General features: G+C 38.4%; 1 protein-coding gene across 2 annotated transcripts in view; it reads right to left on the bottom strand.

Annotated features, from left to right (window-relative positions):
• LOC126267307 (2-aminoadipate transaminase) overlaps positions 1–24,632 on the bottom strand; it is a 66,269-nt gene extending 41,637 nt beyond the window's left edge. Inside the window, exons 1-3 of one of the 2 annotated variants that reach the window (XM_049972407.1) lie at positions 24,500–24,632; positions 23,647–24,392; positions 8,703–8,818 (exon numbers count right to left, since the gene is read on the bottom strand). In XM_049972407.1, coding sequence (XP_049828364.1) covers positions 8,703–8,818; positions 23,647–23,895 — 365 coding nt within the window. In that variant the 5' untranslated portion in view covers positions 23,896–24,392; positions 24,500–24,632. Of the gene's footprint in view, positions 1–8,702; positions 8,819–23,646 lie in introns of both variants that reach the window. The other variant, XM_049972396.1, reaches the window with a different exon arrangement.
• Positions 24,633–27,071: the final 2,439 nt, after the last annotated feature.

Genomic DNA, 27,071 nt, shown 5'->3' on the forward strand with positions numbered 1-27,071 from the left:
GGGAAAGGCTTTCCATACAAATTCCAATTTTCATTTTTCTGCAATCATTGGACATAGTAGCTGCCAACCTTTTTGACAAACTGACATGACACAAGACAGATTTCTCTTTTATCCCAAAGACCTTCAGCGGAGGTGTTGTTGCAGTTTTGAGCACACCAATTCAACAGATCCACTCAATTTTCTTCATATTATGATGCCATAGGCTGCATTTCATGTATAGAAGACTTATCATCCCAATATAGGAAAGTTTCGATTCTGAATTGGTGCTATTGTGTGGGGAACCATGCTACAGCCTAAAATGTTATCATAAGCCATGTGGTATTTTAGGGTCAATCAAAACAAATAATCAGATGCTACACAATGAAACAGCTTCAGAACATCAGACTATATCTCTTAGATATCACTGTTACAACAACATATTCAGGTACATACTGTTTACAGCTATTCTCCACACCCATCTAAGATCCACATAAGACTGCACACCATGATTAATTACTGCATAAACCCTTCTTCCACTACTCTGGTTTGTAGAGGCAATGAAGAACCAATTTCGGAGATCATAGATGTCAAGGACATTATTAATGTTGTTTGGATTGATAACTGTGAAACAGTAGAGGATGAGGATGATGAGTCTGAAGAATAAAATATAAATGAGGTTCCCAGTATGTGTGAAAACAGGATAACATACATAAAGTGATTTTGTGGATGGAGTAACAAAGTGAATGAAACCAAATTGAGTTGTTGCACTTCATGCAACGAAATTCCCACTAGAGTAATTAATACAGTTTCTAGTATAATATCAGCACCCTTATCTGAAACAATAAATCAGTCATTTGAAAAAGAATGGTTCCCATATGCTCTAAAGTAGGCAATAGTGAAGCCATTAATCAAGAAAGGCACAAAGGAAGATGTAGTACACAACCAACCAGCAAGTCTCATCTCAATATTTTATTTCATGGCAAAATGTTATAGTATCACCAGTTTGTCTTCCAGAAAGGTTTGAGTACAAGATATGCCATCATTAAACATATTGAGAAAATTTTCTTATCTCTGGACAAATCCCAAAAAGTCACCAGAATTTTCTTCAGCCTTACAAAGGTGTGTGACTGTGTAATCCATTCTCTGCTGTTTACATAAATTAGAAAGATACAAAATAAATGGTAATGCTTTGAAATGTTTAAAATCACATTTAACAGATAGAAAGCAAAGGGTAGCTGTAATGTAAGGTAAAGGAAATTTTCCGAAAGGAAAATTGTTTCACAGGGCACCCCACAAGCTTCCATCTTAGGCCCAATCCTGTTTTTTTTTTATTTTATGTAACTGATTTACTGCTTAATATAACATCACACTCAATTTTATTTGCAGATGACACATTTGTACTCATTGAAAATGAGACCAGAGATCAAATTCACCAAAGAGTTGTTGATACCCCTAATAGTTTTGAACGCTGTGACTATGTAGGCTTTCCCGGCGTATTAGTACATCAAATTCTTGTTGGGTTTCCAGCCGGATCAAACTATCTAAACACAATATTTCAGAGGTCCACCTGGCTGCCATAATCAGGTGGGAAAAGCTATGCTGATAACGGATCAGCAAGAGCAGTGCAGCTTTTCTCAGATTGTGCTCAGATTACAGTTTGATCTGGCTGGGTACCCGACTAGAATTTGATATAGTTTTGAACACTGATTTTATATTTTAAAAAAAGCATCTACAAATTTTTAAACCAAACAGTCAAAATCAAGAAATTTCAAAATTATCCAAAAACATCAGGAACTTAGGGAAGCAGAATCTATCAAATCCCAGAATCTATCAAATCCCTCCTTTCTTTCAGGAGTGCTAGTTCTGCAAGGTTCACAGGAGATTTCTGTAAAGTTTAGAAGGTAGGAGATGAGGTACTGGCAGAAGTAAAGCTGTGAGTACCGGGCGTGAGTCGTGCTTCGGTAGTTCAGTTGGCAGAGCACTTGCCCGCGAAAGGCAAAGGTCCCAAGTTCGAGTCTCGGTCGGGCACACAGTTTTAATCTGTCAGGAAGTTTCATGTAACATGTTCTTATAAAACTTGTTGACAGTAAAGTGAAACTTCCAACTGTGTTTCAAGCAGACCCAAAAAATTAACCAAAGAGAAATGATGCTCTTTTATGGATTATTCTAAGGAAGTCCAACTACCACCTTACATAGATTCCACGGCTGGAAAAAAATTAAATGTTCTCCATTGCCCCATAATACTGTACTCCTCCCTTCCTGTGACAGAAACTCTATCTTATTTCTGCACTTAAATGTCAGGTCTCTGAAAAACAAAGCTGATGAGCTTGTTATACTATTAAAAAGTAACAAAAGAATGATTTTATGTACAAACGAACATTGGTCACAGGAAGAAGATATAAAACTGTATGTACCATCAGCCTTCAAATAAGCTACATACTACTGCACACCCAGTGAATCTTATGGGGGTTCATCCATATATGCTAGCAATGATGCACACTTAAAAGTTTTCTGTTCTTGAAGTTACTAAGGATTAAAGGTGTTTTTGAAGCAGCTGCTTTGATTATACCTAGTATACAGCTCATAACTGTTCCTTTATATAACACTCCTGAAAGTAATGTAGAACAATTTATAGAATGTTTAGAAAAACTTGCGATCAGTATATGAAAGTATACTAAATACAAAATATTAATTTTGGGGGATCTAAACATAGACATTAGGAAAATGACAGCCAGAAATGTTAAATTAGTAAACATGTTAAGGTTCTATAATCTCTTTTATGCTAATGAAAGTCCTACAAGGCATTTCTCATGTCTTGACAATCTAATAACAAATGTATAAAAGTGTGATTTTGAGCTAGGCTTATTTAATGTCAATTACCTGTCGGACCACAGAGGTATATGGGTGAAAATAATTACTGAAAAACCAAAATAAGACCAAGAACAAACTCAGTGTGTGAGACTATTTACAGATAGAAATATTAGCAAGTATAGAGAAGAACTTAAGTCTATAGATTGGAATACTGTTACATTCCTCCAGAAATGTGGATGAAGCCTTCACATTACTCAAAATCATTTCTGAAATCTTTCATGCATGCTGTCCACTGGTTAGAAAACAAAAAAGTCAGTAAACCTAGCTATTAAAATTCACAGAAGTGGTTTTCATCTCAGTTACAAAAACTGAGACTATTGGAAATAAGGATTGGATTTGGTCAAAAAGGGATCCATAGATAAAAGAAATTTACAAAAACCTGAAAAGAAAATACAAATCTGAAACTAAAATAGCCAAGTGTAAGGCAAATGGTGATTTCATTTAAAAAAGTCACACAATAAATGTAAGGTTGCATGGAAAGTAATAAAAGCAGAGCTAGGTACGGATATGAACTATAAAGACAACACAAATGTTGCTAATACCACTGCTGATGATTTCAATCACTTTTTTGTCAACTCTGTCAAACTTAGCTTCTCAACTCAGGGCAACCAGAACTCATTTCTACATATACACCTATTTCTCACCCCACATCTGGCAGAAATTTTCAACAAAACATTACAAACATAGTGTCTACTTGTAAATGTAGAGAAGTACAAATAATTGATACATAATTAAAGCAACTGCTAAATTAAGATACTCCAGATCTGAAGATGTTTAGGGCCTGTCAAACTATGTAATTAAAAAAATTGTAGATCTCATATCCTCTTTGCATACTGATAACTGGATGCTCTCTAGTGGACACTTTCCAAAATGTCTCAAAAGACAGTTGTCATACCACTTTACTAAAAGGGTGACAAGTCCTGTATCAATAATTATAGACCAATTTCACTTGTGCCTATTCTCTCAAAAATAATAGGATATTGCATACTGCAGCAAATATGCATACACCTATCAGACAATAATCTATTAAATTATTCTCAGTATGGATTTAGGTCAAACTTATCAACAGTCAAAGCAGTTTAAAAACTTATCTCTTTCGTATTAAGCTCATTTGAGTCAGAATTTTCTGCTGAAGCCATTCTAATTGACTTGAGTAAGGCTTTTGACTCAAACTTCCTGGCAGATTAAAACTGTGTGCCCGACAGAGACTCGAACTCGGGACCTTTGCCTTTCGCGGGCAAGTGCTCTACCATCTGAGCTACCGAAGCACGACTCACGCCCGGTACTCACAGCTTTACTTCTGCCAGTATCTCGTCTCCTACCTTCCAAACTTTACAGAAGCTCTCCTGCAAACCTTGCAGAACTAGCACTCCTGAAAGAAAGGATATAGCGGAGACATGGCTTAGCCACAACCTGGGGGATGTTTCCAGAATGAGATTTTCACTCTGCAGCAGAGTGTACTTTGCCCTCTACTATTTATGTTATTTGTAAATGACTTTCCGAGTAACTTACCCTGTAAATCTATCCTCTATGCTGATGACACACCATTAGCTAATTCTGAAAAGGATACAAACATACTGAAGGAGGAAGGTGAAGAATGTCTTAAAATATCTAATATAGGGTTTAAAGCTAATGAGTTAACTATGAACCATGAAAAGACTGTAAAGATAATCTTCAGTCTATCGAACGGTAACACAGAGTTACCATCTGTTAAACTAGTAGGAATACACATTGACTCTAAATTAACGTGGGACACACATACAGACTACGTATGTTGAAAGTTATCATGAGTTATCTGCCTACTAGCCAAACTATACACATGTGTTACACAAGATTTAGTTCTTCATTCATACTATTCCTTCTTTCACTGCCATCTACAATATGGCATCTGTTATGGGGTAACTTCTCAGGAGCCAAAAAAATTTTCACTTGGCAGAAAAAAGCAATTGGATGTCTTTATGGAATCACTGACAACAAGATCTCAAATAGACCTTATTTTATAGACTTAAAAATTCTCACAGTCCCATCTCTTTACATATATTGTTGCCTATTAAACGTAAAAGAAAAGTTAAGCCACTACACTACAAGGAAATCTGTTCATCAACACAATACTTGACAAACAAATGTGATTGATATACCCACAACCAGGCTTACGAAAACCCAATTTAGCAATGAATTAGATAGGCATAAAATTATTCAACACTTTACCTGTACAGGCTCAATTGGTTTCACTGGATATTTTCAAACTAAAACCAAAATGTGGATGAAGGAAAATACTATCTACAGTATAGAAGAATTTCAGAATAGTTGTAAAGATGACCTAATTTACTAATAAATTAACACTTACTGTTATGTATAGATATGGGTGTAGAGGCAGTTATAAGCTAATAGGGTATAACACTGCTGTATTTTTTACCGTGTAATATTTTGTTATGTAAAACATAATGTACAAACAGCTGTAATTCTTCTGACGACACTGATTGTATGTTAATGCTGAAAGATGGATAAAAATAAATAAATAGACTTTTATTAGGAACATGTGTAATATTAATTCTAGAGAGTCATACTGACCTATATTCAGGAATCTAAAAATTTAAACTATTCCATGTATTTACATTTACGAACTGCTTGTCTTCATCTATACAAATCCAGAAAATCATTTTCAACATATGTACAACACAAGAAACAAAGAATTTCATGAAACTTCCTGGCAGGTTAAAACTGTGTGCTGGACCGAGACTCGAACTCAGAACCTTTGCCTTTTGCGGGCAAGTGCTCTAACAAGGTAGGAGATGATGTACTGGCAGAAGTAAAGCTGTGAGGACGGGTTGTGAGTCCTGCTTGGGTAGCTGAGTTGGTAGAGCACTTGCCCGCGAAAGGCAAAGGTCCCGAGCTCGAGTCTCAGTCCAGCACACAGTTTTAATCTGCCAGGAAGTTTGATATCAGTGCACACTCCGCTGCAGAGTGAAAATCTCATTCTGGAAAGAATTTCATGCTGCTGTCTCTTAGATTAAGACTCTACTCCCAAACTCCTCATTACATGGCTATGAAAATTTACAATTAAAAATGAAAAACTTTCACACAGTACGGAACTAAGTTTACTGAAGATAGTGTGTCAAACTAGTGCAAAAATGTTATTCATTTATGGAATTTTTAAATGATGATTAAAATGCTTTAGGTAGAGTATTGAACAAATTTGTAATGATTTTTGTAAATTAAAATTGTCTTTGTTCTTTGTCTGACACACTGCATGTATCTGTAGCACATTATCTATATTGACGAGTCTCCTGTAATTTACATGAATGATTTATGTATGTATGTTGGAAGAGAATAAAATTCTGATTCCAGTTCTGAAACAATACACACTAAAGCAACTGTGAGAAATGAAATACCAAAGAAAGCTAACTGGCTTCTTTAAAACAATAAAATAATGATGCACTGTAGCTTACAGCCAGTGTAAATTGTGTTATTGTCTGGTTGACAATTGAGTGAAGTTTGTCTAATTGCTGTATCATATTGAGATTCTGAAGTGCTTTAATTCTAATGTTCTTTAAATTAAAGTACAGCGTAGCACAGTATGTATAATATTGCATTGTAACTTCCTGGCAGATTAAAACTGTGAGCCGGACTGAGACTCGAACTCAGGACCTTTGCCTTTCGTGGGCAAGTGTTCTACCATCTGAGCTGACCAAGCATGACTCGCAACTCGTCCTCACAATTTTACTTTCGCCAGTACCTCATCTCCGACCTTCCAAACTTCACAGAAGTTCTCCTGCGAAACTTGCAGGACTAACACTACTGGAAGAATGGATATTGCACAGACATGGCTTAGCCACATCTTTGGTGATGTTTCCAGAATGAAATTTTCACTCTGCAGCAGAGTGTGTGCAGATTTGAAACTTCTGGAAGATTAAAAGTATGTGCTGGACTGAGACTCAAGCTTGGGACCCTTGCCTTTCATGGACAAGTGCTCTACCAACTGAGATGTCCAAGCACGACTCACAACTCATCTTCACAACTACAGTGGTGGAAGTAAAATTGCGAGGACGAGTCGTGAGTTGTGCTTGGACAGCTCAGTTGATAGAGCACTTGCCCGTGAAAGGCAAAGGTCCCGAGTTTGAGTCTTGGTCCAGCACACAGTTTTAATCTTCCAGGAAGTTTCAAATCAACACACACTCCATTGCAGAGTGAAAATTTTACTCTGGAATTTTGCACTGTGTTTTCTTCCTATCTTTCCATGCTTAGTTTGTCATTGCATGGCTCACTCTCGATATACTGCGGGTCCTCTATACCGTCTGAGTAAAGCAAGTCCCCAAATAACCGCGTTATGCTTGGCTTTTACTGTATATCAGACAGAGGGGAGTGGAGGAGGAGGTGACCGACAGGGGGGAGTGGAGGAGGAGGTGACCGACAGAAGGGTGGGGTGGTGGAGGAGGAGGAGACTGACAGAGGGGGGTGGAGGAGGAGGAGACTGACAGAGGGGGGTGTAGAAGGGGAGACCGACAGGAGGGTTGGAGGAGGAGGTGACCGACAGAGTGGGGGTGGAGAAGGAGGTGACCGACAGAGTGGGGGTTGAGGAGGAGGAGATCTACAGAGGGGGGTTGGAGGAGGAGGAGACCGACAGAGGGAGGGTGAAGGAGTAGTAGTTTGAAGAGACGGGGTGGAGGAGGACAAGGAGGAGGAGGAGGAGGAGGAGACCGACAGAAGGGGGGTTGGAGGAGGAGGAGGAGGAGGAGGAGGAGGAGGAGGAGGAGGAGGAGACTAACAGAGAGGACGGGAAAACCAGAACAACAAACAGGGATCGGAGGAAATGACAGAGTGAGGTGTGAAGGAGATGGGCAGAGGGGGGGTAGGGAAGAAGTATATGGACAGGGAGAGGGTGGTTGGAAGAAGGGCGAGAGGAGGCTGATAAAGAGAGATGGAGGGGGAGAAGGCGATGGGCAAAGGGACAGTGGAAGAGGAGGAGCTGTACAAAGGGAGAGGGGAGAAGGATACCAGAATGTGTATCCAATTTGTATACATATTTAGCAATTGCTAATATTATTTTGATATGGTATCGTCTCAAGTTGTATATTCAAAATAAGTGTAAGGTCAAAAGAAATCACAGAATGGAGATGACACACCAGGCATAGGGTACGTGTGATTCTTATGATTTTTGCAAAAATAGATGTCCACTTTTGCCTCTGCAGGAAACTCCTAGGCGATCTAGCTAGTCTATGAAAGAAATAACTTACAATACATTCATACAATATACCCTCTAAGGGTCACTAGATGATTCAACATTGAACCACACATATATTGATTGCTTATTTTCTCATAATACAGGGGCCTAATGAACACCAGTTTGAGATACTACAAGAAAATTAGTGTACATTAAAAATCACAAGAAATTAAATATTTCCAGAAGCCTAGGGGTAACAACTTAAGAAATACACTTCCAAAACAGAATTATACTGGTGGCAATGTTGGCATGAGATATTTTCAGCTATATCTGTACTTACTTGTCAATAAGCAAACCCTTGTATTTGGTTTTGATTCTATTCACTTTCCTGATTCAGATCAATGGGTACTGATATTATATATCTCAATAATTTTACTGTTTTTTATAAAGTGGTCATAATGCTTTTGGAGCTTTATTACTCTGCATTTTAAATATAAATTATTAAAAACCTAATTGTCACCTTTGAAACATATGTACAATTATATGTTGTATTGTTCGAACATACTATCTCACATGCCATAAAGACAAGATAATACTGAATGTTGCATTCAGATCAACATCCAGTCTCTTATTTTTTCTTTTATTTGCTTTTTTCACTTTTAATTGTTAAAATACAATTAATATCAAATACCTGTTCACATTTCCACCATAAAGTTCTGATAGAAAATGAGAAAGATCTTCTCTAAATTCCCAGAGTCCACAAGGAATACCATATTGGAAAAGATACGGATTTTCTTTCTCACTTTCCTGGAACACAAAAATGTGCTGAAAATGACAAAACTAGAACATGTTCAAAGCAATATATAATGCTTGCAAAAAAAAATAAAAAAAAAAAAAAAATTCAAAGATGGCTGGAGCGTCAAAGAGCTGACGGACTATTGGTATGTAACAATAAATACTGAACAGTACGACAATGTCCAGTGTGAGCACTAAGATCTTCGCTGAACACTTTTTTCCCTAAGGAGCTATGCAAGAGAAAGCTATGTGTTTTGTTGCAGATGGCAGCTTAATTCAAAGATTCTATGGATACACTTCCACATGTGCTCTGTTGCCTGCAGAATGTCTAAAGATATTCAATTTCTCTTCATGTCTTTACCAATATCTCTTCCATCACCACCTCTGCTGCATCTTTTATTCAAGCTCTAGGAGTCTGTACATCAGGAACTGGCAAACTGAATACTTTATCCTTACTGTAACCCCAGGAATGTTTATAATTAAGGGAAGATTTCATGCTCAACCTGTACATGAAAAAAGAGAACCTTTGAACCACACACACTGTGAGATCTTGTATCGGTAAGAAAACTCAGTTTGCAGAATTAACTAGTAAAATTAATCTCTTCAGCAAGTCCAAATGATGCCATGCAAGTTTTACAAAAATCTACTGAGTCCTTCAATAACTGTGGAGAACAGCACTATTTACTTATTTGTCCTCTGTAACTTTATGAAAATTTGAAGGTTTTTTTTTTTTTTCTTTTTTTTTTTTCTTTTTTTTTTTTTTTTTTTTCTTACTGGTCTACAACGAAGCCTTTTTTTCAGAAAACCATAGATAAGACACAAAGTACATTTTATATAACATGAAGGTTCAGAAGACTGCAGCAAGATTAAGACTGCATGTCACATTAAGGCCCTCAAGATAATTTACACACACACACACACACACACACACACACACACACACCAAGTCTATCAACTCAGACAAGCATTATCAAAGAATCATTACAGGAGAGAAAGGAGGGAAAAAGTCCCACTGTTGTTAAGGTTATTAGAGATGTAACAAAGACACAGAATAGATGAGGGTGGGGCACAACGTGGGTCGCGTTCTCTTCAAAGGAACCATCCTGACACTAGGCTTAAGCAGGTTATCAAAACAATGGAAAGTCTAAATGGGGATGGCTAGATGATGATTTCAACACTGCTACTTCAAAAAGCATTCTCACTGCATAAACTTATTTAGCAGCAGTTTTAGAGTACATTATTTGCGCTGTTTCTGTGTATTATCAGTTCACTGGAATTTCAGGTCAAAATGAGGAAAATCATTGAAAAATGTGAGATACCATACAAAAATTAAAATAAATCATAAAGTAAAGGAAAGCAATTAAACAAAAAGTAGAAAATGTTAATACACTATTTTAATAACTTGGCTTTGACTTTCGTGTCAATGATTTTATAATCAAAGCCACACTAGAAACCAAATAAAAAACAACAAACAAAACAATGTCCAGGTAAATGGGGGAAGGAAGCCCACGAAAAACCCATGATAAACAAATCAAGAAGAAAAAAAATTCACATTACTGTCTTTTACACACATGTCTTGCCTTTAGGCTTTCAGAGCGTAGAATACTACTACTTTATAGTATCACATATGCATTACTTTTGTTTATACTCTACTTTCAACTCCGATTAAAATACTTCAGTTTGTTGTTTTACTGTAAAACTGTCTTTAATTAGAGCTTTTCAAATTTTCAGTAACTCCACATCTAGTTTACATCTATATCTATACTCTGCAAACCACTATGAGGTGCACAGCAGTGTGTACGTTCCATTCTACTAGTTATTAGGGTTTCTTCCTGTTCCATTCATGTATGGAGCACAGGATTGATTGAATGCCTCTGTGCATGCAATAATTATTCTATCTTATCCTCAAGATCCCTATGGGACCGATATGTAGGGAGCTGTAGTATATTCCTAGACCATCGTTTAAAGCCTGGTCATGAAACTTTGTTAATAGACTTTCTCAGGATGTTTACATTTATCTTGAAAAGTCTTCCAGTTTAGTTCCTTTATTATATCTGTGACATTCTTAGATCAAACAAACCTGTAACCATTAATGCTGTCCTCCTCTGCATATGTTCAATATTCCCTGTTAGTCCTATCTGGTATGGGTCCCCCACACTCAAGCAATGTTCTAGAGCAAGTCACATAACTGATTTGTAAGTAATTTCCTTTGCAGACTGATTGCATTTCCCCAGCAAACTACCAATAAACCAAAGTCTACCACCTGCTTTACCAGCAACTGAGTCAAAGTAATCATTCCATTTCATATCACTACAAAGTTTTACACCCAGGTATTTGCATGAGTTGGCCAATTCCAACAGTGACTCATTGACATTATAGTCATAGAATACCATGTTCTTTTTTTTTGTTTTTGTTTTGTGAAGTGCACAATTTTACATTTCTGAACATTTAGAGCATGTTGCCAATCTCTGCTCCATGTTGAAATACTATCAGGATCTGACTGAATATTTATGCAGCTTCTTTCAGATAGTACTTCATTATAGATAACTTCATCATCTTCAAGAAGCCCAGTTTTACTATTAATATTGTCTGCAAGGTAATTAATATACAACATGACCAGCAAGGGTCCCAATACACTTTCCTGTGGCACACTTGAACTTACTTCTACATCTGATCATGACTCTCCATCTAAGACAACATGCTCTGCCCTCCCTGCCAAAAAGTCCTCAATCCAGTCACAAATTTCACATGATACCCCCATATGATTGTACTTTTGACAATAAGTGTGGGTGTGGTACTGAGCCAAATGCTTTTCAGAAACAAAGAAATATTGGGCACACTATTCTGAGAGCATTTGACAATGGGAAAAAATTTACCAAGGGCAACAGATATGCATATGCTTAATAGCACTAGGAATCCAGTTTTTTCAATAGGATAGGGAGAATTAACACCAGAATCTGAGGAAAAGAGTTACTACTATTTGGGATCAAAGCATCTAGAACCAAGAAGAGAGACCTTTATTTAATACAAAGGACTAACTCCAATCAAACCCTAAAGGTACACTACAGACAGTACTACATTATTCTTTATCTTCCTATAAAAAAGCAGAAAACATACACAAAAATTCAGAATGTCAAGAATAAAATAAAGGCAGTTTTGAGTATTTACAGGAATTAAACTAACCTGAAGGCAAATGTTACTCAACTGCCTAGTGTCAGTAGCAGCAAGACAGACCCTTGCAAGTGCCAGTGGGAAGCCTACAAGTAAATCGCTGGTTGGGGATTTGAAACTGTAAAGCACCAAACCATCTTTATTAATCAACAATGGAAAACACAGGATTGAATGTAACAGTATTATTACAAGGATAGTTGCTACTCACCGTATAATGGAGATACTGAGTCACTCACTCACGCAAATGCAATCTTTCATGTGCACACTCGCTTGCTTGCTCACACACACACACACACACACACACACACACACACACACACACACACACACACACACACACACACTCACAGTTGGCCTCAGCAGTCAGAAACTGCAGTTATGTGTGTGTGAGTTGCGTTTGCATTTGCATGTGCGTTTATTTCTGACTAAGTCCTTGTTGGCCAAAAGCTCACTTTCTGACAGTCCTTTTGTTGTGCCTATCTGTGACTCAGCATCTCTGCTAGAGTAGCATCTATCCTTTTCATAATACTGTTACAATTGTATTAATCTAGTTTCAATCTAGCAATTGGGAATTTGTGCATGTGTGTAGAATGTTCACTTGCAAGCCAAAGTCGTGAACTAACTGAAAATAATGGGCAGTATCGAGCACTACCTGCCACACTGTTGTCACATGGACCTTAGTTGGCAACTTAAAAGGCTGGACACCAGATGAGAGCGGAGGACCTCCTGGTCCTTCCCAAGGCAGGTAAGCTGGAAACGTACTGTTCTGCTGGCAGATGCAACAGTCATCTACTATGAAATTTGGAACGCAAAGAACTGCACACAGACTCAGCAAATACACTGAAAAGATATCCTGTGGCCACTTGTCTCCCGCATAATGGACATTTTACAATCTGTCCTTTCCGGCTGAGTGCTTTCAACATAGGACCAAGCACTTTAGCTCATGTGTTAGCAGAAGACAGGTGGGACGAGGGAAAACTCTTCTGTCCTATAGTCCTGACAGCGATGTCTTGAAAGTCCTCAAAACGACAGCTAAGAAACTGAGAGGATAGCACCAAGTGAACTTCAAGCTCAGGGGTGAGTGATGTTTAGTGAAGGAAACTCTGAGCAAAGCAAGCTTACGAGACTTGTGCTCTGATTACTGTTGTAACATTCTTATGGCAGATTTCACTCTAGTAGTGGCTTTTTCTTACAACTCATTTGAGTAACAGCTATTTTCTCGGATGGCAGACTTGCTCTTGGATTGCAGACTTAGAAATAGGGACATTAAGTTCACTTGTAAAGCAGACTGGAGTGGAAATCCATCAGTAACAATCAAACACATCCACATAATAGTGAGATTATCTAACACTACTGACCTCTTAGGGTGGCAAGGAATTAAATATATACTAATGTTTCAGTAAATTCAAATTGGCTTTTCATGACTAGGTGAACAGGCAAGCTGCATATTGGTCATTCCCATGTCAGTTCAACCAGGGGCTACAGCTCATAATCTCAGATTTGACTGAAATTCAGTACACTAATTCTACCTTGTGTGGAACACTCGTGTACAAAGTATCAGTTTCCCCTGCCAATTAGGTCCAGAATTATGACTTGTGAAAGAAGGTGGAGTGACCCGGAAATTGCAACCCGCATCTGGCAATCTATCTTCAGACCCACCTTCAGGTCTTAATAACTTTGGAACTATTCCACACAGTCCAGTGAAAATTTTACAACCCAGTAACATCCACTTCGAGAACACACTCTATGAATCAAAACACCAACAACATATTTCTGAGGGAAAATAAAAAATTCCAAAATGTGATTCAAAAATGTAATACGTTAAAAGATACATATTAGGTGCCCTCTATGCCAAATATAATTCACTCGAAAAGGGTATAAATTTTTTTGTGGTAAGCTTAATGTGGCCTAAACACACACAGAACTCATCATGCCCACATCAGTCAGAAAAACTGAGTTACATGCACACGAAAATACAAAAATTTGACAAATTACCTGAAAAATGGATTTTCTAAGTGTGGCAGCACAAAAGGGACAAGTGGTATCCAAGCCAATGTTCACACACTGCATAAGTAGACCATGATGATATATATCCCAAAATTTCAGCATTTTATTGCAAGACATTTGTGTACAATGGAAGTTGACAGATGTATTTGGTGATGTGGCCATTGTTCCACAACACAATTTTGTAAAAACGTATCATAAACAGTTCTGCCTCTTCTTATCCTATCCCACAACCGTTTAATCACTAAGCAACAACATATAGACAGTTTAACACAACCTATCATTAATGTTTACTGCTTCGAACGGAAGTTCTCCCACACTTTAGCTACTGTACTCTGTACATTGAGTGGCTAATTGTACTGTCTTCCTGACACTGTGGTAGGAACTGGACCTGTCATAAGAATATGTTCGAAAGGAATCCAACACCTGTCTGCCAAATGTGGCCAATGAAATGATTTTGCTGGTCCTGCTGGCGCCATGAAGTTCACAAATACATCACCTTCTGCTTCACAGCACTCTGCAACACATCCTAAGTACCATTTGTCATCATAAATAGCAATAACATAGCAACCTGGTTGTATGTTGCTAATTTTGCTTCTGAATCCTGAGTCAGACACACTGTGAAGACACATGTTGTGCATGAACCTATAGTTACAACCGGACAGTCTGCTCATCTGCACATTGTTAGAGTCCGCTGGAGAGAAGTGATGATGGCTCCTTGTGCCTGCAACAGTTTTAACGTGTTCTAGTCTGCTTTTTAGTAACTCTTCGACTGATTTCACCTCATCTTCCAAAACATAGAATGATTGTATGCCAGAGACATTTTTCTGTACCCAGGTAAATAATTGAAGAGGTGTTAGAATGTGACCTTCTGTTGGTTGCTGCAGACTAGCTCGTGATGCCATGTGCTTAATATTAGCACCAATACCATCACATACATTTTTACCATGACTTGTTGCGAAAAAATTCCATTCTGCATGAATCTGAAAATCATGGTAATGCATCCATAAATTTTTGAGATTTTTACAGTTTTTGTACTGACTAGCTGCCCCATCACTGAAGTATTTCGCAAAATGTATGTGAGGCAGCTTGTTTTTCACATATGCCATGACAGTGCAAATGTGGGCACGAACTGCAATGGCACCATGAATTAAACAGTCACTAAAAACGCATTGGTTCATGACAGACACGTCACGTGGTTCATCTCTATAGTAAATCGCAAATGGCGGAGAGTTGCTTGACTGTTGTTCCAATGATATCCTTGGATGGGGTCTTGAACTATAAATGCATAAATGCATAATTTCATCTTGTTTCAAATTATCCTTACAAATCTGGAGATAAGCCAATTGTGCTGTTGCTGTGAAGCTGTGTGTGGTCAGTTTGTCCATTTTTTGACACATTTCAACAAAATCTTCCACTGTACTTTGCTTTGCCTCACTGTGGAAGAAGTCTGCTATGCATCCATAGCTTTGCTTGACAATCTGTTCTGTGTAACGAAAGGCGGCAGAAAAAGCAATCACAATGTATCAGAGGTCAAGTCCATGAGTGGGTAAAGTCATACCTAATTTCGTATCATTCGGAACAACACTGTGTTAAATATGGTGCACCAGAGGATTCTATAGTGCAACCAATCTAGTTCTTGCTGTTTGTAAATAACGTGGAACAACCCAGCCCTAACTATAAATATGCTGAAGATACAAATATTCTTATCAAAGGAAAGAGCCCACAAGAGATCCAAAACGAAATAAAAAAAGAGCACTTTACTTGTATCAGATTGATTGGCACGAATGCACAGCAAAGAAACACCATGCAGCCACCACACGGTGCAGAATAAACAGCCTCCAATTGCAGTCATAGAACTGTTAGGGAAAAGACTTTGTAAGATGGCAAGAACTATAGCCCTTACATGAAGTCATTAAAGATCACCCAACTCACGTTGAGCGAACAGTAGGGCTGAACAAAAAAAAAACTGACAAGGCACAATGCATCTTGTAGAGGATATAGTATGGACGTATTGGAATAATTAATGTCGGGTGAGGGTATAAAGTAATTCACACAACATGAAAACTTTGTGGAAACGAGTCGATTTACTGGACTCTAGTTTACCCCAGGGAAGCATTAGAGTCGACAGTGGCCAGCTGTGGAATGGTAAAGGGAAGCGACTCTAGGCAGCTTAGGGTGGCTCAAGCTCTGAGAAAGCGGTAACGCGGCACGGCCTCCACCTGCCTTAAGATGAGTGACAGTGAGTGGGTGGTTGATCCCGACTCCATGCTGGTGTAATGGGAAACAGACGAACTTGTATGCCTGTTGATAAATGTCCGTCGTCCCGTTTTCTGTGAAACATGCAAGAAAGCTGCGCAAAGCTATGGGGGAGCAGTAAACAGAGGCCAAAATATGCGTGTTCATGACTATAGTAACTTCACGCTGAATTCACGATCCGCAGAGTCTGAAGCAAATCAGGGGAAGAGCGGCACAATGAAATACACCGGCCTCCAATGGGAATGTAGGAACAAGCAATTTGAAGTACTCTCCTGGGAGTCAGAATTCTGGAAAACTTGGTGTTTGTGCAGACGCTAACCTTGGTGGGTGGTCTGGGAGAAGCTATATAGCAGAAGTTGAGAGGAAGGGAAATTTTGTGGGAATTTGTTCACTTCCCAGAGCAGGCATTGGTCAGCGCTGGGAAGCGACGCATAACTAACGTGACTTGCACTGCAATTGGTGTAAGTGATTTTTCTGGAGGGGAAACCGAGGCAAAGAGCGGACTGTGAGAAGTCTCCGTAGAGGTCTTCCATTCCCAGCTTGCCTAGAGTGCGGACGTGGCGTTCTTTACTCAGCTTGCCTGAGAAAGAGTGAGCATCTCTGCAGTTTAGGTCTTAGCAAATGGAACGATTGAGCTTGGAGATAGAAAGTTTTGGTTCAGCTATGTACTGAGCAAGACAGCTAGGAGTGAATAGATGAGCGCAGCCTTGCAGCACCACGAGGTCGGCCGACTTCCACACAACGACGCCGCTCTGGTGCGCTGTATTCGGTGATATTGCGCCCACCTCGGCCACTGATTAATTTGTTGGATCACGTCGGCAAAGTTTCCACGAGGGTTTCATGGGCCATGTATTGTAGAAGTCTTCTTGCACTTCACATTATGCATGGGTCAGTTGATAGGAATTACTTTTGAGTTGTCGCGCTTTACTCCACGCAAATGCAATTTATTACCACTGCCTGATAGGAGGGTCTTGTAATGTGATGATTGTAGGTCGGGAGTTAAAATAAATTTGTGCTAATCGACTGCATCTGTTTTCAATCAAGTAGTTGATATCCCAAGTCACTTTCTTAATTAATTTTATGATCAACATTTGCATCTGCCGTTCAATAGCTGAATATAACATCAATGTACATCCCTTTTAAATTAAACGTGATCAATTCTGAATAAATTACTGTCAACACTGCCACCGCAGTTCAATCAGGAGTCACAGGGCCATATTAAATTTTTGCATTATCTGATATTGTGACAGTTTTGCACTCTCTGTTAGTCAATTAGTTGGGGTGAACACACACCAATACCAGCTAAGTGACAGGTGGGGTGTTACAACTTGAAACTGTAAATAGCACAAAATTTGTATGAGTTTGATGCAAGATGACCTAAGATGGCAGAACCACACACTACACGTATGTAGTAAATTAAATGCCATTTGTTATAGTACTAAAATTATTGCTGGATGCACATGAATGCAAGTCATAAAAATGTGTAATATGTCCAAGTAGAAACGTTATTAAGATATGGTTTAATTTGCTGGGGAAATTCACCACCCAACAAAAGCTGTTTCATTGCACGAAAAATTATAAGTGCCATGGAAGGCACACCATTTTTTGACAACACATTTCAACCAAATCTTCCACTGTACTTTGCTTTGTTTGAAGATTTGTGCGATCCATGTGTGTCCATAGTTTATAAGAAACAAGTTCATCGTCATCCATAAGGAATTCATCATATTACAGTTTGTTATTCATGTGTTCTGCAAGATTTGCCTTACCAGGACACTTTTCACACCTGTGTATTATGCACTGGTGGGAACTGATGTCACGTCACGCACTAGCAGCTTCATTGCACCTTTGTAATCCAGACCTGTATCCTTTATAGCAGCAAACATCAGCTTAACATTTCCTTGAATTCTACATATAGTTCTGATATGTTGCATAGCAACAGTCTTTTTTGCATCTGTACCTGTAGATTTCCCATTTCCACCGTTACATAGTCTTTTTTCCGGGCATTTTTGGGCTGTAATCATTATTTTCATAAAACTCCGACACTAGAACCTTTGTACACTTTTGGTAAACATTTTTTGGAAACAGTGATCAATAGAGTATTATATTTTAACTAAAGTTCAGTCTTGATCAAAACACTTATGTCTCAATAACATAGGTGACTGGTTTCAGTTATATTCATATAACCATCTTCAGACCCATGGCTTCCTTGGGGGATGGTAGGTGGAGCTCTCCTCAGCTGCTACGAAGTCAACCGATCTTGACTTCGTAGCAGCTGAGGAGAGCTCCACCTACCATCGTCCAAGGAAGCCATGGGTCTGAAGATGGTTATATAAATATAAGAGAAACTGGTCACCTATGTTATTGAGACATAAGTGTTGTGGTCAAGACTGAACTTTAGTTAAAATATACTAGGACCTTTATTTCTGAACTCAATTGCTTACCCTGAGCCTGCTGAAGTTGCGGGAGCACTCTTGGGTTGCTTTTATTTTCCTAGCTTGCTTTACCCTATATGTAGAAACATTGAATTCCTTTGCAGTGTAGTCAATATACCAGCTGGAAGGTGCAAGGGTAAGAATAGCTACTTTTTTTCTGGCGAGTGGATATGACACATTTTTCTTTCAAATCATGCACAATTTTGTCCAAATCAGGGCAATTCTAGCACTATTTCTATTCCTTTGGAGTAGATAGTTCTTCCTCATCCACCATTAGTGTGTAGGCTATTTTGTGTTTCAATTCCATTTGAGCTTTTTGTGGTTTTCTTCTACCATAGCTGGGTCTGTCTCTTTTCCCAATTTTGTGTGTCTTCATGGGAGACAAACCAAGAGCAGTCACTGAAGTATTTAATTGCTCATCCGCTGTGGTTGTAGGTGGCTGATACTCTTTGTCACTGTCATGTAAATTATTCCATGCACTGATTCACTCTCAATACTGATGTTATATCAGTTTTTGTTAGGCTACACTTCACTGTCTTCTTATGAATCCGAAATGGATCAAAACAACTTCTTTGTTGGAAAGAATACTTACCCAGAAACACTTTCATATGATGATAACAAACACTAAAGTTTACTGGAACTGTACTTCCTGTGCCCACAGGGTGTCTCCCGGATCTCCATAGCAACAAATCTTGGTCCAATTCATTCAGACCATACAGTACAAAGTGAATGCCACATTTTGTTCCATATGTTGTTTCATGACATTCATATGCTTGTGCTCTACCCATACTGCAACTTGTTTGAACAAAAGCACCACTAGTACACTCTTCTGCCACCATACTGACTTTCCACGACAGTACTGGCCAGTCTGAACTAGAATCTTAAAAACATGAGTAACCTGTAATTGTTGCTTGTTTCCTTTGTTGCTCCTTCCTGACAATGACTCATTCTGTCCCTGAAAACTACCACTGTTTAACTTTCTGTTGCCTAATGGTTCCCAACAATTGCTGCAGCTTTATCTGAAACAAGCTGTCTGCATCATCACTATTGCTTGCTAAATCGTGTTAAAAGAAACGTAACCAAATACATCTCTGTCAACTTTTATTGCACACAAATGCCTTGCAATAACAAGTTGAAATTTTGTCACATATTATATTATGGTCTACTTATGCAGTGTTTGAAATTTGGCTTGGATATTACTTGTACCTTTTGTGCTACCACACTTAGAAAATCCATGTCTTTCAGGTAATTTTTGTATTTTCTTGTGCATGTAACTCTGTTTGTGTGACTGATATGGGCATGATGAGTTCTGTGTGTATTTAGGCCACATTAAGCTTACCACAAAAAAAAAAAATTATACCCTTTTCGAGTGAATTCTATTTGGCATAGAAGGCACCTACAATGTGTACCTTTTAACGTATTACATTTTTTAATCACATTTTGGAGTTTTTTTTTATTTTCCCTCAGAAATATGTTGTTGGTGTTTTGATTCATTGAGTGTGTTCTCGAAGTAGATGTTACTGGGTTGTAAAAATTTCACTGGACTGTGTGGAATAGTTCCAAAGTTATTAAGACCTGAAGTTGGGTCTGAAGATAGATTGCCAGATGCGGGTTGCAATTTTCGGGTCATGCAACCTTCCCAAGTCATAATTCTGGAACAAATTGGCAGGGGAACTTAAAATTTGTACATGAGTGTTCCACACTTGGTAGCATTGGTGTGCCAAATTTCAGCCAAATCTGAGACTATCAGCTGAAACATTTTCTCAAACTGGTTAAACTGACGTGGAATGACCCATATAATTTTATGTTCTCTCCAGCATGACCATGCTATCACTGGTTTCATTCTGTACAAATGCTGTATGGTCTTAAACATACCATGAAGCCAGTTTCCATATTAAATTATCTTTGCCAACTGTATAACTGCTTATTATAACCTTGTTTCATATCTAATTTTTAATCTTAATGTTGTACTGTCCTTTATAAATTTGTGCACACCAACATTAATCTGGACCAAGATTTTGATTTGTAATTAGTAAATCCCTTTCAAGAAGTTAGTTAACAGTAAATTATGGGACTACCTGTACTTGGAATTCAGTCCCAGTGCCTTCCTTTACCCCTAATTGCATCAGTCAGATCCACTGAGTACTTAGCTTTGATTAAGAACTAAGTTTCAGGGAGCAATGTGCCACTCAGCATATCAACTACAGCAGTATTTCGAAAACTGCATTCCTTTCAAATGCTTGTCTAATGATTTAAGCATGTACCAAATCTCTCAGTAGTATTAAAATAACCTAAGTGACAACATTACACTGATTGCAGAAGAATATTTCAGTAATTTAACTGAAGTATTATGAACCCCAATATCAAAATTTTTAAAGACATAGTAGTACTAGTAGTAGTACGCTACCACTAAAATTACAATGCCGAGAAAGACAGCAAATGGTAAAATTTTACTTACTGTGCATACATGATATAGTAGGGAGAATACAAGATTAAATTTGTATATTGTATGTGTGTGTGTGTGTGTGTGTGTGTGTGTGTGTGTGTGTGTGTGAGGAGGAAGTAGTGAAATTTATTAGACAGAGCTGCCATCTCTGGCAGCAACAGTGGCTCTATCACAGCTGAGCACTGAGTCAAACTGATCTTGGATGACAGAAGCAAGTCATTCCATACTGCTCCAACTCAGTGCTAGAGTTCACTGATCATAGCAGCTGATAATTGAGAACAAACATTTTCAAGACATCTGGAAGCAATACTTGAATGCCTACTATATTACTGCAAGTCATGTCAGCATAGGTAACATGCAATCTTGTGTTAACAGCTGTTGACCAAATTGCCAGCTAAGTGAACCACAGGTGATTGTGTTGTGTGTCAAATGGCACCAAATATAATCACGCAGAATGCTGGGTGAATGCAACAATTATGAACACAATCGGAAAATTTAAGTCTCCTCACAGCCTGCACACAGATTATGTCAATTGTGATGCTGTATGTGGAATCAAGATTTGGCTGAAAAGATGATATACTTCTATGACTGAGTCCAATGTTGCTGGTGAATGCACCAGTCGGGTGTCTCTGCTACATCAAGGGAAGCCATAACAATCACTGCAGCGTTGACAGCCCTTGGCACTCCAAGAGTACATCATGTTGTCTTTGTGAATACATTCTTTGTTGTAAACAAGACCATATCCTATGGTCGAGTCACTGTCAGAAGATCCCTGACAGCTGATTTGACTAAACACCTATGTATGTAGTGTGACTGCACATTGCCACACATTGTTGTGTGTGGCCCTTTTTAACCCCTTGAATTTCATACTTACATGAGTCATGAGATACTGACCACCACAAATAGAAATATTGCAGACTGATAAACTGCAATCCCAATAGGCCACAATCTTGCCCCTGTGAAATTCAGACACAAGCTGCTTGATATTTTTCCTTGTTACAATATGCATTACACAACCTTCTCACGAGAAACAAATAATCTAAGGAGTCTGTGAGTAATCTTCCCTTATATAGAGAATTAAATAAGATTACTTCATTATTGCAGCATAGCTACTGTGATAGGTCAGATTAAGCTGCTGTCAAAGAGATGCCATGCGCTGCCAGCCTGGACACAGCAACACTAGCATGTGAGCAGGGCATGGTAAATACTCAGCAGTGTGCTGTAATTCCCATAAACATGCTGGAACAAACCAGCTGCTGTTTTCTTATGAAGCTTTTTGCCTCGAGCTGTACGAAATGCAGTATAACAACCATGCTTCCCCACGGCTCCGTGGTAAAGTGGTGTGGAGTTGCATGTATACAGCTTTATTATTTTTTATTATGGTTTTAGGGCACAAAACAGCTATGGTGCATAAGTGTCCATTCTGTGGCTTAGTGAAGGGTAGCTATTCAAACTGTTTGCATTTCTTAATGGTTTTCACATTCCAAATCCCACAACTAATGAACCAAGTGCTACTCGTCACCATAATTGGGCTGCACTGACAGTGTTAACAGACTTCAGTATCCTGGTATTAGTGCACAGTACCAAATTTCACCGTGAAGAAATTACTCAGTACAGTTCATTAGTCATGTATGATAATTCTACATGCTATAATGGCATCAAATGGAAAACTGCGGAAATATCATAATACAGAATGGATGACAAATTATGCAGACAATGCTAATGTAGTCATTAGTCAATTATGGAACTTAGCAGCCCCGCACCCCCCCCCCATCCCCCCCCCCCCGAATATCATCAGCTGCAATTTGTTGGTGGGTCCAAGGAACCTTTTGAACCCTTTTAGCCTCTTCTGTAACAAAGTGGCAAATGTTTTCATGTCATAACAATGCTTCAATGGGCTCTCAGCTGACTATTCACAGTACTTCGAATTATATTGATCAGTAATGATACAACACAAATATCTCGTGTCTGCCTGCTGAAGATACATGTTTGCAACTTGGCCATAACTACGCAAACAATCAAAAACTAATCATGAGCCATCCCACCTGGACTCCTCGTTATATTATTTGGCATGAGACTAATTTGGCCGTTTACATTACCAACACACATTTCTTTGTTAAAACACAGTACGCTCGTTTCTTGAAATCGTTTTCGGTAAATTCGAAACTTCAATGTTAGCCTGACTGATATTTTTGCTATTTTATTTCTCCACGAAAAAAAATTTAAAACACCTTGTGTTACTGGTGCGGAACATCTGAAAGTAGGACTAGGTAAAATGGCATAGCAGATTGAAATATTAGAAATTGCTCTTGCAAGCAGACTGTTGTCATGCTTACTGTCATTGATCCCTTGAAGAGACGACAGGTTTCTTATATGTATTGCCTTACCTTAATAACAAGCAATCAAATGGCAGGAAAAGGTACGGTATCTAGTGCTACGTTTTACCATGTACACAGAAATAAATACAAAAAAACTATGAAACAAAAATCTTCCGCACAAAGAGCATTCACTGCAGGAAGTCTTACCATTCTGTGTAGTGTCGCGTTCTGCATGATTTTCACACAAAGCCTCAGGAGATCTGGGCCTGGAGCACCAACGGACAAATTATCGTGATCCTTAGAATAAACGTTAGTAGGCCCTCCATCGAAAAGATGCAAGAGATGCGGATCGTCGCTTGCTTTCGCGCTGTCCATCATGGTTCTCAGTTGAACGAGCTTCCTTAACAGATTAGTGCGTCCTGCGACGTTAACGCGCCGCATGTTCATTAAAAGCATGTTATCTACCCCGTCACACCGATTACGTGTTATCACTGTACAACTCCCGGCCGCACAGGAAGAGTATACAATCAAACTCTTTTCTGTCTGTCAGCTCACAGACAAATGATTATGCACACTGCACTACAGGTTTTTTCATACGTTTAAGTTGATACCCTTACAAGTCAGGCTGCGCTTTTGTCGTACGATACCATCTACATCGCTACAAATGCAGTCTCCGGAGTCCTGAGAATTGTGGGATGCTGCACATCAGCATTACCGCTATCTGTCAATCACAAAGTTGTATTATTCGAAATAGAGTTAACCTATTCTCCGTGCACATGCTTCAGTTACAGCTGTGATTCATGTGTTTTCGCGTCTTTTTACTCATTATTATTTGCATTAGTTCCGAGGCATATTGTAAAGGTATCTCCAGAGTCTAACATATGTTAGACTGTGGTATCTCTAGGTCTTTGATAGTTTTCCTATAATTTTTCTTCACAAAATATGTCAAATATCTGAAAGTGAAAAATGAACTAGATTTTACATAAGTACTTGGGCAAAAGAAAAAGGTACACTGTACATAAAAGCATATTGATGAAATAATTTTCAGTAAATACGCTACATTATTTTGAATAAAGTAGTCATAACGCCAAAATTGTTTTTGACTCTATTTGACACTTAGAAAGGAAACAAATAAAATGACTACGTTATTAAAACAAATACTAGCATATATAGGTGGTCACGGAAAATGTAGACACTCTTTGAAATGTAATATCTTTGGGTAGAAATGACGTTAATTCAAATAATTATTTTTACAAGGTCTTTGGTTGAATTTTTGGTTGGTAACGTAGTCAATTGTTTTCTCAACAGATCTCTGCACACTTTTTCCAGCAGATGACAGTGCAGCAATGAATGTAGTAAGCACGGGAGTGAAAGCTATATGGGCGAAGAGGCAACAAGCCACGTAGTTCCATTCGAGACCACCAGAGGCGCTAGGGGCTCAAACGAAGCTGGAATTGACCAATGGGAGCTGTCTAAACTCCAATGGTGGTTGGTTTAAAATACTCTCTCGTCTTGCTCTGCACTGAAGTCTGTGGCCCTCGGTTACAGTCGTCTTTGTATTTGTTTCATATTTACATACTACTCATTCTCATTATAAACAGATGTTTTACTTTAAATTCATAAAGTTCACTGTGGAATTGAAGAGATTTCCTGCTGAAAAATGGCCACAGTTAATTGTAAAGTAAGACATTTAATTTTTCATTAAATAATCTCGTAGCCTATAAATGAAATGTATTCTCTTCTATCGTGAATTAAGCAGTGTGGTTTCTGTTTGTTTATTTAAATAACTTTGTTATGTCTGTAGTAGTTTTATTTAAAGAAGACTTTTATGTTGGTTTTTTTCAGTATATTCAACACAACAGATTGACGTTGAAATACTCCTGCAAGTTCCCCAGCTGTTCATCTGGCTATTATGTGGGTTCAATAGAGGAAATTTGCAACAAGCATTTCTACAGGTTTCCAAAACAACCTCAAGAGTTGCTTCTAAAGTGGTAGAGTGTTTGTAAACTCTCACCAGGTGTGAACTGTGCTTCTCATTTTGCTTGTGAAGATCATTTTGTCGAAGAAGATTTTATGAGTAAAAATAGGCTTAGGCTAAACAGGGGTGTGTTTCCAAAACATGTGACAGGTGTTCTTTGTGAAATTGCCAAAATCGGTAGTGAATCAGGTGACATTGTTGTTCATAATGAATAAAAAGTAAATTTTGTTTGAATTTCACTGTTTTCATCCACCTTTCCTGCTTTTGGTACTTGATATTGATGTTTTCTTTTTTGTGTTGAAGCATTTACAGTAGTAAGATGTAGGAACCTTTTTAAGAAATTAATGGTCAGTAGTGCAAGTTTGCTGGGCAATTACTCAGAACTTATAGTCCTGAAACATAGTTGTAACAAATTTTAGAATTCTTCATAAATTAATACTGTGATAAATATTTCTTAATTGAACGTCTTTAACTGCTGCTTATTCTCTTAACAATAGGCTTTTTTTCCTCCATTGATCCAACAGCTTTTATGACGTAAAACGTATGACATTATTCAGGAACATTTGTAGTCCAGTTTAGCTGCTACAATGTTATTTTTCTTTTGCTTCAATTATTTACACTACAACCTTGTTTCGACTTACTCTCAGTTTCAAGTGCTGCATCTAGTTCTTATGAACCATAACAATTGCCGGAGCTTTTACATGTTGATAAATAACAATATAAGCATGTCAATTTAAAAAACTATTTCTAATGTTTGCGCCTGACAGTCGCTGCTCCTATCATGATTTCTTGTCTGTCAGACGCAAACATCAAAGATAGACTGAAAATATTACTGAATAGGCGTCTCTCTGCTGTAGTACAGTGTGCTATAGCTGTGTTTCAATTATTTTATTATGATGCCAGCCAAAATAATTACATAGCACGACCAGAAAAATAAGGTAATAGAATTAAAAGAAAAATAAAAAACTGCAACGTAAGTAAACTAGAGGGGATGCACCCCGCAATGTTTTCATATTTTAATTCATCTCCATACCACTTCAGGCGCTGCAGTTGGGCTGTGTTTCTCTTTTTTCTTGTTCTGTGGTAGTAAGAGTGTCGTTTGAGCGACGCAAGGCCATATTGAAGTGGTATTGGAACTATGGAAACGTGATGGAGGCACAACAGCAATGGAGCAACATGCACAGCTCTCAGCCACCAACATGTACAACAATTTATCGTATTTGGGATAAATTTGAAGCTGACGGTACTCTTCAAGATGTGCATAAGGGAAGCCTGGCTGACTAAAAACTCCAACAAGTCCAGCTTCCAGCGGTGCTGTGTTGCAACATTTTTCTGGGTCACCTCAAAACCCTGTGAAGCATGGAGCACATGAAAGCAAGGTAAGCCGATTAATCATATGACAAATTGTGAAGGCTGCACAGTGGAAAGTGTGCATTCCATGATAGCTGCACACTATGAACGAGAATTACATGGATAAAAGAATGGAGTACAGCAAATGGTTTGAAGGCATGCTTCACGAGGATGAACGGTTTGCAGGTATGGTTACCTGGTGCAATTCAAACTATACGTTACTGTAAACTGCCACAACTGCATGCACTTGGCTCCTGAAAATAATCATGTTAACTACCTGGTGTTAATGCTTGGTGTGGTGCGT

This window comes from Schistocerca gregaria, chromosome 1 (genome assembly GCF_023897955.1).
Source record: "Schistocerca gregaria isolate iqSchGreg1 chromosome 1, iqSchGreg1.2, whole genome shotgun sequence".
Classification (NCBI taxonomy): Eukaryota; Metazoa; Arthropoda; class Insecta; order Orthoptera; family Acrididae; genus Schistocerca; species Schistocerca gregaria.